This window comes from Tauraco erythrolophus, chromosome 2 (assembly GCF_009769465.1).
Source record: "Tauraco erythrolophus isolate bTauEry1 chromosome 2, bTauEry1.pri, whole genome shotgun sequence".
Taxonomy (NCBI): Eukaryota; Metazoa; Chordata; class Aves; order Musophagiformes; family Musophagidae; genus Tauraco; species Tauraco erythrolophus.
This window is the reverse complement of record NC_141466.1, coordinates 7,031,720-7,051,772: the sequence shown is the minus strand read 5'-3', so window position 1 is coordinate 7,051,772 and position 20,053 is coordinate 7,031,720. Positions and strand designations below refer to the sequence as shown.

The 20,053-nt window shown below is 41.4% G+C and overlaps 2 protein-coding genes across 4 annotated transcripts in view; both read right to left on the bottom strand.

The window, feature by feature from the left end:
• Positions 1-730: 730 nt before the first annotated feature.
• On the bottom strand, positions 731-11,246 carry ALDH8A1 (aldehyde dehydrogenase 8 family member A1). 3 transcript variants are annotated; one of them, XM_009977894.2, is made up of 7 exons: positions 11,109-11,246; positions 6,857-7,004; positions 6,315-6,470; positions 4,772-4,921; positions 3,866-4,122; positions 2,838-2,999; positions 731-1,183 (listed from the first exon to the last, which is right to left on the bottom strand). In XM_009977894.2, exons 1-7 carry the CDS (start codon positions 11,244-11,246, stop codon positions 731-733), a joined length of 1,464 nt encoding a protein of 487 aa, XP_009976196.2. The 3 variants fall into 3 exon arrangements, with proteins under 3 accessions (XP_009976196.2, XP_009976198.2, XP_009976197.2); XM_009977896.2 differs by lacking the exon at positions 2,838-2,999; XM_009977895.2 differs by lacking the exon at positions 4,772-4,921.
• Positions 11,247-13,687: 2,441 nt separating this feature from the next.
• The window catches only part of HBS1L (HBS1 like translational GTPase), a 67,362-nt gene continuing 60,996 nt past the window's right edge, over positions 13,688-20,053 (bottom strand). Inside the window, exons 14-18 of the mRNA XM_086631230.1 lie at positions 19,202-19,292; positions 17,485-17,593; positions 16,768-16,868; positions 15,692-15,836; positions 13,688-14,351 (exon numbers count right to left, since the gene is read on the bottom strand). Coding sequence (XP_086487356.1) covers positions 14,340-14,351; positions 15,692-15,836; positions 16,768-16,868; positions 17,485-17,593; positions 19,202-19,292 — 458 coding nt within the window. The 3' untranslated portion in view covers positions 13,688-14,339. The remainder of the gene's footprint in view (positions 14,352-15,691; positions 15,837-16,767; positions 16,869-17,484; positions 17,594-19,201; positions 19,293-20,053) is intronic.

Genomic DNA, 20,053 nt, shown 5'->3' with positions numbered 1-20,053 from the left:
GTTTTCTTAGGAGTCACTTCCAGTTTTTATTAATGAAGAACGATGCTGTCTGCGATGTAGCCAAATATTTGTGCAGGGATGTGAAAAACACCATCACTGAGGCCTAGAAGTGACAAAAGTCTGTAATTTCAAAATAGAACAAAAGTCTCAGGATGATTCAGCTGCATACCATAAACCAGGCTATAATTAAAATGTTTATTGTCTCTGTGTATCTTGTGAACTTCATGACCCCATGGTTTAATACCACTTAATAGATTCAAGATACTGCCTTAGACATTAGTTCTTGTCTGATATCAGTGAAGTGCAATATGGATTGGTACGTGGAATGTACTGCTCAGAGTGGAAATGGGCTGATTCCCATCATAGTATCAGCCTCACAATGTGCTTGCCACTTTGTCCCTCAAGGTAATTCACCAACCACAGGTACAGTCATATACCATCCTTTCTCCAATCTGCCTTAGGGGGAGAGATTTTTGAGACAAGAATATCCCGAAAGCTCTAGGATCCATAAAACAAGCAAGTCATCTGGCTTGGGCTGGGCCTATTGTGGAGTCCGCACTGATCTCATTTAACATTTAGCATTTGGGATGACTATTTTCAGTTGTTATTGATATTACTTGATCAAAGTTCAGGAAAAAGACAGCCACAATAGCAGTCGTATTTTAGAAAAGCCATTTATTGTAATGCAAATTTCTGTCATCTATTTTACCCTAAAATACCTCCGTTGACCTCAGTGCTTTATTGTGATGGTTTTGACCTCAGTGAAGAACTCATAGGAATCCTTTGCTCCCTCCCTTCCTACGCCTGAGGCTTTCATCCCACCAAATGGCAAGTTCAGATCTCTAACAAGCCAGCAGTTGGTCCACACTAAACCAGACTGCAACTTTTGTGCCACCCGATGAACACGCCCCACATTGCTGGACCACACAGTGGCTGCCAAGCCGTATCTCACGCCGTTGGCTCTTTTGATTACTTCTTCTTCTGTATCAAATGCAACCACACATGTCACAGGACCAAAGATCTCTTCCTGCATGCAACAAGATTCATCCTTGACTTCGGCAATAACTGTGGGCAACATGAAATAGCCTTTCTGGTTGTCAGCTGGGAGAGACAAGGAATCCACTCCCTCTCCGCAGAGAACTCTGGCTCCTTCAGCTTGGGCTTTCTTCACATAGCTTCTTACCTGAGGAAGCAGCAGGAAAACATCACTGCTAAAGGACACCAAAGCCACCTCTCTGGTCTGGGTGCATCAACAGGAGCCCTTGAATATCTTTAACTGGATCATGTTGCCTTTACTTCCCTCCTAATAACAGAGGTCATTCCCTAGTTTTTGTTGTTAAATTTCTGTAAAAGTAAGGCTGAAAACAATCTGTAAGGCTGTAGAACAATCTTTCTCTCTCTCCAAACGCTTACTAGCCTAACAGGCAACACTGCTGGAGCTTCTCGCTAAGTATTTTCAAAAGGGTAGGGCCCCTGGTGAAAGCACAAGTGGTCCCAGAGTCTCCCTCCCTTCTTCCAGGAGCTTGGGCAGTTTGCCACGTATTCCACGCCACGGTTCACTCAGCTACTTGAAGTGATCAGTAATATTTTCCTACCTCACAGGCAGGCTTGTGGACTGTTTACATGCCACTAGGATGATGAAGCCATGAATGCGATAGAAAATCTCATCAATAAATAATTAAAGCTGTTTCCATGGCTGCTGCTGTCATATGCTACCTTGCACACATAGGACATGCTATCGATCTCCTGCTGTTCTGAAACCGTTGCCTGGTTTCTCTCCCTGTAGAAACACCACAGAGATACCATCAGACTTCTTTCTCTTTTTCTTCTTTTAACCATCTTGGTAGGTTAGACTCGGAAGTCCTCTGTGGTACCACAGAGGATGGACCTCAGGAAGTGGGCGTTTCTGCCCCTCCACTTCTGAACAGACCTGGAGAACATGCTGAGGCATCAGGAAGCATGACACAGGTCTGGCCTTCTCTCTTACGCTGCGGTTTTTGGTCTGCTTCTTGCTTATGCTGATTGTGTCAGATAGTTTCGGGATGTGAGCATCTATTCTCCTGAACTCTATTTGATGCTATAAAAATCCATTTCATAAAAGCCACTAAAGCAGACTGTTTAACTGTGCACCATCTCAGCTTAAGGAAGAAATTTTTTACATTGAGGGTGGTGAGGCAGTGGAACAGGTTGCCCACAGAAGTTGTGGCTGCCCCATCCCTGGAAGTGTTCAAGGCCAGGCTGGATGAGGCTTTGGGCAACCTGGCGTAGTGGAGGGTGTCCCTGCCCATGGCAGGGGGGTTGGAACGAGATGATCTTTGAGGTCCCTTCCAACCCAAACCATTCTATGATTCTATGATTCCCTCTGCACAGACATTATTCCAAATTCCTACAAGCAGTCCTAGGAAACAATGCCTTGTACTCCCCAGAATCTGCCAAAGAGTGATACAAAAATAAAACTTTTACCTTGTTAACTACCTTATTAGGCAAATAAGTGATCTCAGCAAATGTAATATTAAAATCCATGAAAACAGTGCTGAACTCTAAGATTGGTTAGTATAAATTTAGGATTTAAATTTACGCGTTTTGAATTATTTCACTTCAAACAGGAGAAAATTATTGTTTGATATTTTGAATTATTTTCCCCATGGAGCTGCTTTTTTTTCTGAAGTAATCAGGTGGCCACAGTCAGCGGAAACCTTATCAAATAGACACCTTACAATGGCTTTGAATTGTCATCCCTCAGAGCTAATTCCTGGAGAGGACATGGTCCTTTCTGTACACCTTTCGTAGCCCTCTAAAAGATGAGATGAGATCACGTGAACTCCATGTAACAATACCTTTTCTAGATGCTCTTTACTTATTAATGCTCCCACGTCGACTGTAGGATCTGAGGGGTTCCCAACCTTCCACTTCTTAGCCTCTGCCACAAACCTCTTCAAAAACTCACTGTATATGCCCCTCTGAACAAAGATCCTGGAGGTGCAGAGGCAGATCTCACCCTGCCAAAAAGAAACAAACAAGAGAAATAGCAGTATTAGTTCATATTACACTGTACTATTGAGGAGTAGTAAGAGTCACAGCCCAGAGTGAGACTTGTGTCTCTGCATCCTCAGGAGTGCAAACTACAGTCACCAGTACCCCAAAGTAGGATTTTTCCCAGATGAAAAAGGAAAAAAGAGAAGAAGAAAGAGAAAGAAGAAATTTCTTAATTCTTCTTAAATTTTAATAAATTAAAAATTCTTAAGAAGAAAAAGACAAAACAGCAATAACAGGATTGTACAGTCACTTACTAATGCAAATAAATTGTTTTTTCATTGATTACATGTTGTCTTCTCCAACATTTTTCATAGGAAATGTGATTTCCAATTCTGAATATGTCTTCATTTCCTCATAATCCCTTTCTGATACCAAGCTATTTTTCTGAACATTTGCCCTGCTACAGTTTCATGGCTTTGGTGATCTCTTCTGAGGGTGGTAATGAGGGAAGAGGAGCACTGACAGAATTTTTGAGGGAGACTCCTAATTTAATTCCAGCGAATCAGCAAGCTTCCCACGTACTTACAGGGTGGGATTTAAAACAGCTGCTTTCTGGAAGGATAAGCAATATATCTATTTTGAGAGAGATAATGACACCTTGTTATTTTCCTCTGGAGAGTATTATTAGTATTATTTCGTTTTCCTGCTTGTGGAATAATGAAAATTCTTTCATATTTTTCTGTGTACAGTTTGCCTTCAACACGGAATCTTGAGACAGACCTTGACAATGTAGGATTTGGATCCAAAGGTACGTGCACATGCACACGTGCACACACACACGCTCCTCCTGCTGCAAACAGGGCTTATACACGACAGAGGTGGGAGGCACCTGGTTGGAAAAGCTGGACCTCAGGGTGGTGGGGATGCACTGGGTCAAGTCGGCATCATCAAAGACGATGGCGGGGTTTTTGCCTCCCAGCTCCAGCGAAAGTCGTTTGCAGTGCGGAGCGCTCTTCTCCATGATCCGCTGGGCCGTCAGCGTGCTTCCCGTGAAGGAGATGAGGGGCACGTCGGGATGGCAGACCAGAGCTTCTCCCGCCTTGGCGCCCCTTCCAAACACCACGTTCACCACCCCGTGGGGTACTCCTGGTGGGAAGAAGGGTACACCGTCATCGTACCCTCTCCCTTGCTCTGCAAGTTTCGCTTCACTGTCCTTTCTCTGAAGTTAGAAAATTACCAGTAGCTCTAGGGCGACACAGACCGACCCTTAACTTACGTAGTAGCTGAAACCCATGATGTTTAATAACTCTGGGGGTCATGGGTTAAAAGATAAAACCAATTCCACTGATCAGTCGAGCTTGCCTGACATCCATCATCAGAGACAGCTTTCAATCATTCAGGGAAAAAGCGGTTGTCCTCTCAGTTTTTCTGAATAGTGCACCAAATCAGCCACGACACAACCACCAAAGAGCTGATTCTCACTCTCTTACACCCTCATGGTTCCTCTGCTGGCACCACAGGCTTAGGACACCATTAAGTGGAGTGCAGGAGGGGGAAAGAAAGCACAGGAAGACTTTTTATGAGAAGACAGTGGAAAAAACTGGGCAATAGCTAGGGTGGGAAGATAAGATAGGATGAGGACAGGGAGCTTTTTGTTCTCCAGTGCAACATTCAGCTACAGCAGTTTTTCCCAAATTCTTTGAGCACTTTCTGATTTCTGCAACAACAACAAAAAACAGTGCACAGGCAAGCATTCCTACTCCATTCCCCCTCCCTAGCACACTACAGGACTTACCTGCTTTCTCCAAGAGTTTGCACATCATCCAAGCCGTGACGGATGTCATCTCACTTGGCTTGGCAACCACAGTATTTCCACATGCAATGGCAGGAGCTATTTTCCAAGTCAATAAATACAGCGGCAAATTCCAGGGACTGATTAAACCAGCTACAAAGCAAAACCACAAAAGACAGGAGTTCAGTCCGTTGAGAGGCAAAACTCGATTCTCTAACCTCAAGAAGTTGTACACAATTCAGATTTACAAAGGGAATTTGGCTACGGCTTTTATTTCCAAACAATCGTACAACAAATTTGCAGCTAGAAACATTTCTCAGAGGCAGATAATTTTAAAAGATTCGTGCAAACGATCCTAAAGGCGATCAGCCAAACTTTCTGAATAGGTTTTGCTGCTTCTTCATGGCAGAATCTTATATTCACAGCAGCTTTTCAGTGTTTTCTAGGAACATTAATGCAACGTTAGCCATAAAAACGATGTCCATCAACTGGTCTGAGGTAACACTGTGTTAGCCAACAGCAAGTTAAGGTAATTCGTGTCAGCTCAGATCACTCTTGCTTTCTCTTGCTCTTTAGAGGTTCTTTTTTCCCCAATTTTAACACAAAAAACAGCATGCATAACATACACTGCATATTTTCCTGACAATTTTCAGCCTGACGTATAAGTGCCAAAGTTAATCAGTGTACAAACCACTGTTTCCACAAATTGCTGAATGATCAGAATCTTTTCAGTAAGTGCTTTTGAGAATACTTTCACCTTACACATTTATAAGAAATAGTGAAAAACAATCTGTAATTGGTAGGTGTGGTTGCTCACAAAAGCCACAGGATTTCTCGCTGTTTGATGGAGCAGATGCAGCGACTGACTTTTCCATAGGAAAGCAATTTTACCAGAAGTACCCATGTTCTCCACTGCTCACAAAAACTTTTAAATGGGCACTCTGGGTCAGCCAATTTTATTTTTTCAATAATTCAAGCGTGGATGTGGAACATTTGTACATATGTAGATGAAACACCTAATAATGGAATCATTACGACTCCGTTACCCGTCAGCTCAGCACAGCCACTTACTTTCTGAAGCATCAGCAGCATCTACTGGCTGAGTGCAGCAATTCCCCAGCTAAAAACAGTTTGGCCACCCGTGTGCTGAAACGTCACCTTGCAAGCTACTGCTGCTCCCCCAAAAGCGAGGGGCGTCCAGCTCTCCCCGCAGGAGCAGCAGCTCAGTGCTGCGAAGGTCTCGCTGATGCACAGCAGCAATCCTCACTTACCCACACAGACACACACGTACAAAACACAAGAAGAAAGAAAAGAAGGCAAGAGCTACCAGGTTAAAAGAGATGCTTCTTGAGGCATGTAAGCATTCTTTTTACCGTGAAGTAGCATAATTGATTTTACATAAAGCTGCTCATGCTTTAGCAGGCTCGCCGTGTTTAGCACGTGACCCAGAGGCAATAAAGTGCTTTTGAAAAATCCTCCTTCTTTGTTGAGCCACTGCAGAGGCAGACACCCTGCCAAGCTTTTCAGCATTTCAGGAGCACCATACCAACTCCCATGGGTGTCCTCGAGGTGTAATGCACACAGCCCACGGTTGCCATCTCGGTGCACTCTGTCGTGTGATGAAGGACCGAAGAGGCAAAGAATCGGAAGTTGTACACGGCCCGAGGGATGTCCATTGTTCTAGCAAACGTAATAGTTTTTCCTGAAACAAAATCAAGCACACTGCTGTGTTATCAGGGGCAGAAACAGTGCTTTAAACTCAGCTCTGTAAGCTGATTTGCATGTTTTTGGGGGAAACATCTTTTGTCCTGTGCCCAAGTAACCCCCGGCACAGTGCAACCATAATCAATGACAATAGTTCTCCTGTAGGACTGCATTCCAAGTATTTAACAACCGAAGTCAAAGTCAGCAATTCTGAAAAGCAAGAATGCCCCAGGGATTCGAAATCAGTGACTTCTGCAAAGTTCATGCACATCAACTCCAATTTTCTCCAACAGTTCATACCATACTGAAAATTTGGACCATATCCTCCATTTCAATCCTCAGCAAGACACACTATATTTGAGATCAACAGTTCCAATTTTTTACCCTGATCCTTTGACTCAGCTTGTGCAAATGCTTCCAGGTCATGTTCAATCAGGTCTGCCAGTTTGTTCAATATCTGAGATCTTTCCAGTGGACTTTTGGAAGACCAAATTGGGAAGGCATCTTTGGCAGCTTTGACAGCAGCTTCCACCTAAAAAAGCAAAAGAGAGGTGGTGAATGTTAACGAAAGGCCTTAGAAAGAATATCAAAGAATCAGCAGACAAATTCATATGTGGGAGGCTAATAATCCAGGCCACATTGCTGGGAAGACTGTGTCTCTTCAGAGTTGCGACTATTGATAGCTTCTCCATTTTCATCTTCTCAGGACATTATCCCATAACTCCAGAAATGTTATTGAAATAGTATCTAGAAAAGAAACTGTCGCTGCAACTCATGCTTTTCTCTAAATTCCAGCAACTTGTGGGCAACTCTCCAGGCCCGGAGAAAATACTGGACTGGTCAGCAGGCACCAGCGAGTGCCACTGGCCAAACCCATGCAGAATCTTGTTTCTCATGGAATAACATGATATAAAGTGCAAGAATCTCCCAGAGTAAATGCAGTCTTAACATCCACAGTCCTTTCAACACAGGACTTCAGTCATGCTGAGCAATAATGAAAGTAAGGGGCTGGGGAAAGGACAGACTGTATGCCCCACTAGCCTTTGATTTCCTCTTCTCTTTCCCCCAGATGGTTCAAGCAAGGACTAAGAATGTATTTACAGAATAGACACTCAGAGAAAATTACTAATCTTACCTGATCACAGCTACAAACTCATCAACACTCTCACAGAATAAATAAACAAACAAAAATGAGCTCCTTTCTAAACTCCTGAGGTTTAGTCAGCTCTCCCATTGGGTGCCTAACGAAGCCTACAGATCTGAAAGATCACTATATGCATTTATAGAGATGCATACCAGTCTTGTCAATATTTTGCTTGAGATGTACATAACTGCTGCATGGTCCTTCAGCCTGACCTTTCTGAATAGGGGCAGACTACCAGCACTTTTCTGAAGCAGACTAGGCTTCAAAGGACTAAAATTCACTAGAGTGCTCTCTCTCCCATCTCTCCCCCTGGGCACTTAAATGGAAGTTACTTGCATCTATTCATTTATAAGCAGTTCCTTCTTGATGTTTACCAGTCTCTGATTACTAAAGATGGTTACCAACATCCTTCCATATTTTAATTAAGTGCCCTATTTCCCAATTTTTATTTTCTATGTATCACTTCTTTACTGCTTCCAATGTCTAATATACGCATTAAGGTGGGCTTTTAGCCAAAGCCGTCTTAGCTGGTTTCCCATAATTTTTGCTCATAAATTTCTTCATGTTTTGGAAATCTGCCAAAGTCAATAACTAGGAGGATGCTGATGTAATGTTAATCAGATCATTCTGACCTTTCCTAATGTTGCCATATTGCTGGTTCCCGTGCCCGGAAGGCTTCTTCCCACCGATTCCACAAAACTGAGTTGCAAATTTGTTCCTTCAGATCATGACGAGTGTTATAAAAACCATCACAAAATAATTTATAGACACTCCAATGATGTGTTACTAACAAGGGCAGAAAAGCAAGTGAAGAATCCTCCCCGCTGACGCGCACCAGAATTTACAGTCTCCCTGAAAATGAGGACCAGCGTTTGAAGGCCAGAATGATATTGGCACGGAGGCCAAAGTGGGAAATAAACCAATTCGCAGAAAGTCACACGGATCACTGGCCGAGCTCAGAAACCAAGACTCTACTCTCCTGACTGTAGTTCAATAACCCACTGCTCAGGTGCGGAGGGCGGCAGGCTGTCAGCCACCGAACGGCTGGAGCACGTCCAAAGCAGGTCTGGGAAATGGGAACTGCAGCTTCTTGAGCAAGTCAGGTGTGGATGGCATGCTACCCCAAACAGGTTCACCCTCTGCGATGCCATGCCATACCACCTTTACTAATTGACTTGCTCTTCCACTCTCCCGTCATTAGGTGCCATTGTGGTGCTGCTTCTCGTCTGTCCTCTCCTCTCTGGCCTTTTCTACCAGGTACTTCATGCTTCAAGAGAAGGCTGATGTGAAGGCTAGCTGCATTTTTAAACCTCCAGTGGGTTTAGAAGGAGGAAGATGTTGTATTTTCACAGACAGCAGAAGAGAAAAATCAGCAAAGGAAGGAATGAAGTGACAGTAGATTGATCTAAAACAACAGTAAGAGGAAAAAAAGTAGAGAGATTTGTACAAAAGAAGTAAGAGAGTGTACAAAGGTTAAACAGTTACTTAGTTTGACTAGCAAAAAGCATCAGAGAAAGTTGAGCCGCAGAAAAAACATGCATAAGAATTCAACTATGAACTCGTGTGTCTGAAACACTTCCTTCTGCTTTCCTGTTCTGCACAAGACAGACACAGAGAAAGAACACACAACCCAGGTCTATTGTAACAGGTTGATACCAAAACACCCCAAACTGCCCTCAGGACATGATGTTTGCTTTCCCAGAGGATGATGCACAGGATCAAGGTTCTTGAATGAGAGATTTGCCAGGACTAATTAACTCTCATCAGCTTGTCTTTTGGAGATACAGGGCACCTGCTCAGCTTGCTTTGGTGCTGCTATTTGGAATTTAAGACATCTAGCTGGGGGACAAACTAACCCCTGAAAAAAAACGTTCAGTGTTTTTGGCAGAAACTGGCTGAAACGGCCACTGCAGCTGACCTGCTGTTAAATTCCAGGGTCAGCAACAGATTCGCTGTTTCCGTTCTGCCTTCTAACCTTCCACTAAAATTAACCAAGAAAAAAATCCACCTGTACATTAAGCCTTGCTAGAAACCAGCACCCCGAGTTCTTCGTTGAACCTGGGTCTAGATGCTTATTTTGATATCTCCAGATATGGTCTAAGTAGTACATGATTGCAGTTTCCTCTGCAGCATACTCCATCGGTCACCAGCTCTACAGAGCACGACCTTCTTGCACGGTTGTCTAAGGGCAGGAGTAAAGCACTCACCGACTTTACACGTGTTTAAACCAGGTTCCCGCTGCTATGCACAACCACTAACTCAGAAAGCTGAAAGAGAAAAGCCCTTGTTCTTTAGGATATTTGAACTATATCTCCAGAGTGGCCAGGAGACTACTTTTGTTAGGCCGTTCTGTGGTTCTCACATCTCTCTCCTTTTAATGATTTTGCAAATGAATGAACAGGAAGATTTGCACCTGCACATCAAAGAGAAGTCTTCTCAGGCATAATTAGGGTTGGAATGAACTTACACAGAAGTATTCCAGCAAAGCCGACCTGTTATTCTTTAACCCTTGGTCATCAGCATCTAGCAAATATTTACCCAGTTGAAATTATAGTGCAAAGGTTTCTGCTGAGAGAAGTGAAAAGATGTCAACAGGACTGAAATGCAAGTGAAGGGAACAACTACACACAGCAGCAGTTTGTTTTAAGAAACATTTTGGAAGTACTGTACATTATTTGTCAGTATTTCCCAAGTCCTTTGCATTATATGGGCTTTTCCAGTCATTTCTCTCTTCAGTAAATCTGGACATGCTCCTGTAGGTCACTTAGAGAGTAGCATCAATGAAACTGCAGCTCCTCAGAAGAATGTTACGTTGCCCATCCACATCTGAACACGTATGAGGTACCAGGAAACATTCATCCCACTGAAGAGCACAGGACTAGGAAACACCACATCAATGCAGAGGACAGGCTACGTTATAAGGAAACATTCACTCATTGCAGCCACTTCATCACCTCCGCTTAATATCCAACTGCTAACGCCAAAACCAGAGAGCTCTGGAAGCTTTTTACCGTCTTCAGGGAAGCGTTGGTAAGCCAAAAATCCTTTTAAATGGCAACTGCAAACCATCAAGACACTAAGGGAGAACACATGTAGTTGTATACGGTGCCTCTAAGTTTATTTACAGATCAATAAACCTTTTTCTCTCTTAAAAATTGTTCATATTTACAGCCAGTCTGAGCATTATTGTTAACTTGCGCACAAAAGTTCTCCCATGTGAGCTGAAGGAGCTCCACTGAAGTTACTGAAGCTTTGTTGATTTACACCAGGATCCAGCCTGTAACCTTCTAACAGCAAAATGTAAAAAAAATAACAGTACTCACTGCCACGGCAATAGATTACACGGCACTACAATACAGTCCAGGACTTATTTATGCATTAAAATCTTCAGTGTTTTTTTCTGTTGTCTCACCTTCAGCCTCTCCCACTCAAAATATTAATGTTATCTGCACATAACGTTTTCACTTCTTTGCCCACTTGGATAGTACTCACCTCTTCTTTGCCACTGTCTGGCACCCTGCAATAGACCTCTCCGGTGGACGGATTATAGGAGTCTATGTAAGAGGAACAAGGAACAAATTTACCACCTATAAAGTTTTCCAGCACTAAGAGAGCCTTTGAGTGAGCCATTGTTAGCCGCTTGCTTCATCTGTGATTTTTTTTCTACGAGGCATCAATTTAGATTAGTAGGTCTGTATGTATTTGCACAGCGAGTTTGAACTCCTCCCCCTCTCTCTCCGTCTTCCCTGCACCTCTCTCTCAGGAGTGGGAATGAACCCTGGCAACAACAGCAGAAGAGAGGAAAGGGGAAAAACTACTATTTCTGTGACACTTGGTTCTTTTCTGGAAGTTGAAGTAGGGAGGCAGGATCAGCTTAGTTGTTAGAAAACAGTTCCTCTCTGCCTCCAGGAAATAAAGTACTGAAGAAGGGGAGAAAAAGAATGGTTTGACAGGGGAATTTCTCCCTGTATCACTTTTTCAAGCTACAGTCTGAAGACATTTTGCAACAACTATATAAAATAATTCAAGACCCAAACACCTAGCCAGGGACCTGTTCCTTACTGTCAGTAGACACAGAGAAAAGACACTTGGACTAGAATGTCTACAGCTCATGATCACAGCTTTGTCATCATCACTTTTCCTTGTAACTCCAAAAACAATGCTTCTGCCAAAACAAGATTTTAAACATAGGAACTCTCCTCTTTTCCACCAATATCCCCAAACATCAAACAATACAAGCAGCTGAGTGGCCCTTCAATTCAAAACAGTTGAGAAGCACAATCCTACCTGGTACGCTGTTGTATGTTGTCAGAAATCCAGTTTTTAAAAACGACGACAGACCCCAGCTTTCATGTTTTCCCTTCCACAGATATTCCAGTGGAAGTCACCTTACTATAGAGAAGCCTGTTACATATAATTAGGTTTTCCTTTAGCTTCTCAAGAACTTGAACTGCCCAGTAAGAGCTGTGTAAAAGACATTTTTCACTCAGAAGAGAGAATGCTTCGATTATCGAATTGCTCTACGATTGCATGCCACCTCCTTGCACTCCAGAGATATTCAAAACACTACATCCATATTGCAGAGCAGCATGGTGTCACCAGGAGATTCTGAATATCTCAATCAGCAGTTTAGAAAGTTTTTGCACTTGAGACCACTGCCAAGCCATTAAATTTCTTGTGGGTCAACATGCGAACATCTTTTAATCGAATAAAGGTGATACGTTTTTGTTGCTCAACAACTGATCAATTACGCATCAACCAGCTGGCGCCTCTGGGCAGAGTTCAAATCAGTGCTGAAAGGTAGTGCAGTCATGTTGAAACTGGGTTAGGTAATACCTCTGGCTCTCCCAAGCTAGGGACTTGGGAGAGCACGCAGTAGCTTTTCTGTCGTCACAGAACACTGAGTCTCAAAATTTAACACAGCCGTGTGTGAGAAGGGTTATCAGAGGTTCATCCCGTATCACGCTTCCTTGTCCGCAAACAGCAAGGAATTTACTGCAGTCTTAAAACTGAAGACACGTTCTTCTGCCTGTAGCACTTCAGCTGTCCGCTGACTTAAAAGCGACCATTTTCAAGGTTTGAAGGCAAGTTCAAGTGGAACAGGTTCAACGCAGGAACTTGGCAGCACAAACCTCTGGGATACAGCAAGCGCACGGAAACCTTCACGGCTGGCATGTTGAAACAGTAAGTATCTAAATGCAATCTCCGGACTATAAAAGGACGTAGCAAACAGTGATAACTCCTAAGCTTCAGTTTTGGCAATAACGGTTTTCAGGTATTTCAGATTCCTAAGATTCTACGAAAGTCGTTTCCACATAAAGCATTGCTGATACTTCGACAAACGCGCACGCAGTCAGCAGTAAGATTTATCTCTGTGGTCAAGTGCAGGTATCTGCTGAACTGGGGCTAAAGCATGCACGTGCAAAAAAGAGTTACTAAAAAAAGGAGGTGGGAAGAGTAAGTATGGACCAAACATGATTTTGAACTAAATAATGATCGTAAATTTTTTGTTTTTCACTACACAAGGCACAGCTTTATGACTGATGCTCTGGAGCGAGTACTTTAGTTCCTTCCTCACACTACTAACTATGGTCAAAGTAGAGTTGGCTCCACTCCACACTTGTGCACAGGTCCTGAAATACCTGAGGTCCTCTGACTTCCTATTGGAAGAAAAGTCTTCCAAGCTGTAGTAAGCTGTGTCTGTCCTGTTGGGGATGGCAGAAGGACCCTCTTTTCAGTTGGGAGGTTTTGCCTGCCCTTTCACTGAAAAGAAGGAAGGATTTACAGACCCGAGTAAGCACAACAATCTGGCTTTAGCATACATCTGAAGATTAAACTGCCAGCTTTTGTTCAAAAGAGCACTAAGTCTGGATGAAAGAGCTGCGTGTGCGCAGTAGGTGCACTGAGCAACATGAGAAAAACTGAAATTCTTTCCACAGAAGGACAAGTCGCATGCCAGTTTCGCATTTTAACTCATAAGTTTACCCTGAAACTTCTGAGTTATGGAAAGTAAAGAACGATTTAACGCAATTTAGAACTGTTTAAATAACAAAAGATGAAGGAGTCAAAAATTATGCTCAAAGTTATTTTATTACTCTTACAGTTTAAAAAATAAAATTAGCCAATGTTGGCACAGCTTCCACTACACAGCAAAAGAAAACTTCTTTTTTTAAATAAATTTTGGGACAGGGAAAACAATCCCGGGATAATACTACATGCCATTCTCTTCAAACCAACACAAATAGTTCTTTTTTCCCCTGAATACGCATTTAACTCAAACCTAAAAATATATTAGACCAATAAAGTTACTTTACTGAATTAATGTGCAGCAAAAAAGCAAATCAAAGAAAATATGTAAACAATTTATGTCTGGAAGTAAGGAGTTTGTTTCATGATGATTCATCATCTTTTTCTCTAATTCAACTTTCTAAGATTTTTCCATCAAGCACTCTAAGGGGTAAATTCCACATGGAAGAAACACATGAGATTCTTGAGATCGAGAAGTGCAACATCAGCAGTTCCTTGTCAGTTGGCATCTTGTTCTGCAGTGGGAGAGACTGGTGAAGGGCTCCCCAGATGTCTCACAAAATTTAACTTTTGTCATCATCATCTTCTCCCTAATTAATTGCACTTGTTCCTTCAACTGAATTAACTGGATTCTTAAACAGAAGTTTGGATATCTGATTGCATTTTGGTTGGACGGCAGAAGTTCTGGCACCACTGTCATTCTTTAATCTAAAAATATAAGCAAATGGAAAAGAAGGTATGATGAAAAATGAAGTATTAAATGTAAAATAATCACAGCTTTTTCAACATGGTATAGTTAGCTGTGAAAAAAAATAATTCCTTTTGCTCTGAAATTCTCTGGAACGAGATCACAAGTACTAAAACAGTAATTCCCAAATAACAATTAAAGAGTTATTTAGTCCCCAATTCTACAAACACTGGGCATCATAGATCTAAACAGGACCTCATTCACTTCAAGTTAAATTTAATGAAAAATAAGTCCAAGACTACAGCCCTAATTCTGGATCCTATTTAAGACCAGATAGATTGTTATGAGCATTACAGCTCCATAAGGCCCAGAGTCACTGACAGACCTAGCGCATCATTCCTGCGTGCACAGGGAGAAGCCAGAAATTCTCACGCTCTAGTTCCATTAAATGGAACATTAAATGACTCAGCTTTAAGTCTCAGTACCAGAACTTGGTTAACATGACTAAATTGCTCTCCCTCAGGCCTAGAATCAGAACTTAAATTCTAATCTAAAAATCATAGCAAGATTGTTTTAAGTGACAGATAGAGGGACATCCATATTTTTTGCTCCTAATAGAAGGCAAAACATTTATATTTAGCCCCACAGCCTTTGCTTCCTCTCACACAGGATCAGAAAACATTCATGGGCATCTGTAAGAATCAAATATGCAACTGTCTTTAATGCTAACTGAAAAAGATCTGGGACTCAAACTAGCTACAGTAAAAACGGCCAACACTTCTTATTTACAAACTACTTTTGGTACATTATAGAATCATGGAATCATCTGGTTGGAAGAGACCCTCAAGATCGAGTCCAACCATTCACCCTGCACTGTCAGGGTCCCTAAACCATGTTGCTCAACACCAAATCCACACGGTTTTTAAACACCTCCAGGGATGGGGACTCCACCACCTCTCTGGGCAGCCTGTTGCAACACTTCACAACCCTCTCTTTAAAGAAATTTTTCCTGATATCTAACCTAAATTTCCCCTGGCATAATTTATACAGGCAATAAGATTTCAGAAAGACTGACGTATGTTAAAATAGCAAAGGGTTATTTTTTTTAACTCAAGAGGGGGGGAAAAATGCACAACATTCAAAAATTCTAGATAGAGTAATTTTTGCTCCTAATTAATCAAACAGAACGGTGGCAAGTTCTCCTCACAACTTGCTGAAGCACTGTCTCTTTTTCAGCAGAATAAATTCACCTTTTAGGCCAACGGATGTAAACCACGTCTTAACCATAAAAACTAAATGCTCCGTGAAAGTTAACGCCATTCCCTTACAGTATAAAAAGTTTGTTACAAAAATGCCATACCTCTGTGACAACTCCTGCAGCAATAGTGGAACCACCGTAGCGTAACATAAACCTCCCAAGCTCTTTAAAATCTTTATACAATTCTAGAGCAACAGGTCTTTGAGTCTGTAATTCTATTAGAGCATTCTGTCCTTTAGTCAAGAACCTGCAGGTAAATAAGCAGAAAACTCTATAATAAATACATGCATGCATAAATGAAAAAGAGGACAGAGAATACATGGAAAAAATCAACTTAAAATGCCAAAAGTACAACGAGACAGATTTCAAGTATAGCCCAAGCCACGAGACTGAAAACTCACTTGCCTAGAGCTTAACTTTTATAAAAGCATCCGAGTTTTCTTTAAAAACTTCTAGGGAAGGGCATCCACCAGAACATTTAGCAAATTGTTTTCAAGTTAGTTATCTCATTAATATCTGTTTTTTTCACATCTAGTAGAAATCAAGTCTTGTTTCAAACCCAATGAGTAAAGAGCCAATTCATTGCTCTGTAGAAGTAACGATTTTTCTTCCCGTTACCTTTCAGCAACAGTTGCTGCCACGTAACTTCTGGAAGAGTATTATCCTGATAACACTGTATGGACTGAACAGCATTTCTACCCAAATACAGCTTTTAATAATCAGAGGGATATTCCCATATTGTAACTTGTATGGGAAGACTCCCTAAATCTCTCTTTCTCTGACCTATTGTCTAGTCAAGTTTACTTCAGACAGCACCCTATCTCTAGAATTATACCAAGGATTCCATGCGATTACAGGAAGAAAAGAGAGAATGTGAAAAAAATAAAATAAAAAAAAAAATCATTTAAGTGCAGGGCTTGTGATCTAGGACTCAGTCCTAATTCTGCAATTGACCTTAGGCAAGCCATTTATTTCTCAGATGTTTGGTATTTATCAAGGGGACACGAGGTTTTTCACTCTGTAAAGCACTCAAAGCTAAACATGAAACCAACCAAAACAATGAAAGCATATTCTTACAAACACGTTATTGCTTCATAATAGAACCTGCTTGATATACCGTATATTAATCAAAAGTTAGCCCATTGCTTGAATAATTATTAACTATTCAAAACACTTACTTAGGTTTTTTCTTTGTCACTTCACCGGTGCTTTTGTGCAGGACACTCAACAGTCTTCTAATAGTAGCAGGTTCACTTACGGTTTGATAGTGTAAAAGCACCTAAAATATTTTTTTCAGTTATTAAACATTCTACAATAATCAGAAATCCCAGGTGCCAATACTTGAAAACATCAACTTCTTTTAAGACTGATTTTTTTAAACAAATGCTTATGAAACTTCTCTCATAGGAGTCTCTGCCTCACATTCAGTAACTGTTCCTAGTTCCTAAACTGTGTCATCTCTACATATATGACACAAAGGTCATGTCATAATTCATCATAAATACATTTTTTTATTCTTAAGTTTTTGCTTTTGCCACTTCAGTGCAGTTCTGTAACACACATTGATATTTTATTTATTTTAAAAGGTATCTTACAACTGAGTGCATCATTATACTCCTACAAGGCGTGAACTTTCTAAAGGACAGCCTAGCCTGACCGTGGTGAAATTCATGTTCTCTGAAATGGCTCAGCTTTGTATTAAAAGCAAGTATAATACATATAAGCAGCCGCAACAGCCCCTTACATCCTCTTCAAATTACAGAAGAATCCGTTTCCTCTGGAGAGACAGAATCACTTCTGGACACTAAATGCATCTCATATTCAGGAGGTCAAACATAGAGAAGAAAAGCTCTGAGCAACCTGTGATGAACACAGGAACTTTCACAGACACTTACAGGAAATCCTTTAGTGATTGGGACCTCAATATTGAAGATGAGAGCCCGAGCTCTGAAACGAGTGCAAACTTTAATGGGTTCCTTGGGATCACAAAACACACAGCCCACACTACAAGAGAGGAGAACAAAAGAAACTGATAATATATCTTGACATACAAATGTTAATCACTGCACTGGAGAAAGGTAAATATTTAAGACAAGCAAAGCAAAGACAGCTCCACTTTAATATAACCGGGGGTGGGGGCAGGGGGTGTGCGTGTAGAATCAGGAACGTCATATTAAAGCCTGTAATGAAATTAATTCCTAGACAATGTCTACGGTATTTTGTGGGTATGCATGAAGAGGTCTGTCTAGTTCAGTGAACAATTACGTCCACTGCTAATCAGTTTCTAAAAACGTCACTGTTTCCTGTGCGTAGGTACTTTGAAGAATTAAGACCTTCATTCAGATTAGTTGTTCAAGATCCATAGAATAACATACTGCAGGGTGCCCAAAATTGCAGTGCTGCTGCCTGTAACTCAACTATTTTGTGGATAAAGGAACATCATGATCAAGACTTTCAAAACTTAGGCTCTCAGCAGCACTCATTTCCAAAAAAACTCTGCATGGAATCACAAGCAAGCTGCTGCTCGTTACATGACAATAAGGTAGACTAGACACAGCTTTTTCACAGTGGCTACTTTTAGCCATCTAAAATGAAAGGAAAATTACTCCTACCCAGAAAAACACGACTGAAGAGAACAAACAGCATGATTAAACGTATACATCAAGAAGTAATCAAATTTCATCAATATCAAGATGACTTAAAAACTTTGTACCTTTTCTTGACAAATCTAACGCATCTCCAAAAGGTGAATGACATGAAGGTAACGAATTGACTCAAGCCTTCATTCAACAAGTAGAACAAGACTTCCCCCCTCACCACAGAGAATCACACCCCATTATGAAATGGAAATACAGAAGAGCCTGTACTCTTCCCTTAAAAGCAGAGAATAAATTTGCAAAACTATCAGTGCAAGTTTTTCAAACAGTATCTTGAAGGTTTGCTGTCTGAAGTCCAACTGCAATGTAAAAGCTGAAGAAATTATGGATCCAAGTTTCTGAACAACTGACATTTAGCTAAAAGCTTGAGGCTAACGCTCGGCTTGAAACCTATGGACTGAAATAGGCACAAAGAGATTTGCTGCGTCTCACTGAATGTAGCAGACCCCCCAAAAAAGGGTCAGCGAAGCATTCGCCAAAACAAATGTAACAAGCAGCAAAACATGTTAAATAAACAGTTTCCATCATTTCCACTTGTCCAGATTTACTTATCGGTACGCAACGGCAGTTGTTTGGAGGTGTTTTGTTAGAATGATTTACGATTCCATAAGCTCTTCAAAAATCTATTGTTTTATTTAGCAATAAGGATTTACATAATTCAGCAATTAAAATGTCCACGGACAAGTCTTAAGAAAAAAGGCTTTAAAGGTTACCCAGTGTCAGCAGTAGGGCAAAGTACGAAAACTAACAGTATCCTTCTGAGGCTGCCGTTGTACGCGTGGCAGATGTTTCCAACGTTTGCACATGCGAGCCAGGTGATAGGCATCACTTTGGTTTTAAATATCCTGGTAGCCACATCATTCTTCAAGTAAACCGCTGATTGTTAAGTGTAATAGTTATAGAGCTTTTCATTAAAAACAAACCGTTACTTAGACTGAAACCCAGTTTTGCTCACTTGATTTTGATGATATCCATGCCGGTCAAAGTGAGACTAACGTGATCTCCTGCTGCAGCCCAATCAACTGGTTCATCGTGCAGTGTGATTCCTGGAAATGAGTAAGAACAGAACCTCACAGTGAAGTACCTAGGTTCTGAGCTACAAACAAACAGCTCTGTCTGGGCCATTTGTGCTTCATCAACCATTACTCATCGATTTTCAGTATGAATGGGTTGAGAGTAAAAGCTTTTTAACCGAGAAGACTGAGGAAGCTTGTTTTCCCCTTGGTGAGGACCCCACCCTGCACAACAACATGGCTTTATCTGAGCCAGAAGAGGGGACCTGGCACTTGTCTCACAGCGCAGATGACGCAGTCCTGAAAATGCCGTAGTACGAGTATCTCCGCATCTGCCCCACCCTTCCTTTGAGGCACACGCACACCCAGACCGCATCTTTCATATACTTTAATGGTACGATGTCAACTTTCATTTACCTTAAGTGGATTTGCTGACTCTTTCATAAAAAAGCGTAACCCATGCCTTTCGTTTACGACACCGCGTCTGTTAGAAAGCTTCTTGAAAAGTAATTTTTATTCTGATTTTGAGGCACTTCAATTGCTTTAAAAGATAACCTGGCTGGCAGGTGAGGACAAAACCAATTGCTCCTGACTTAACATTCTGAGATTTCTGGTAGACACCAAGAAAGAAAGAAAAAAACACCCCACTTTTTATAAACACTGCACACATTTATGGGATCTAGTTCTATCTGGCTGCAGATTGCACTTATTGATTTGCAAATCTGTTCCCAAAATCACTTGTCAAAAACATGCCAGAAAGCATCATTCAACTACAGGCATGTTAAGTACTGTTT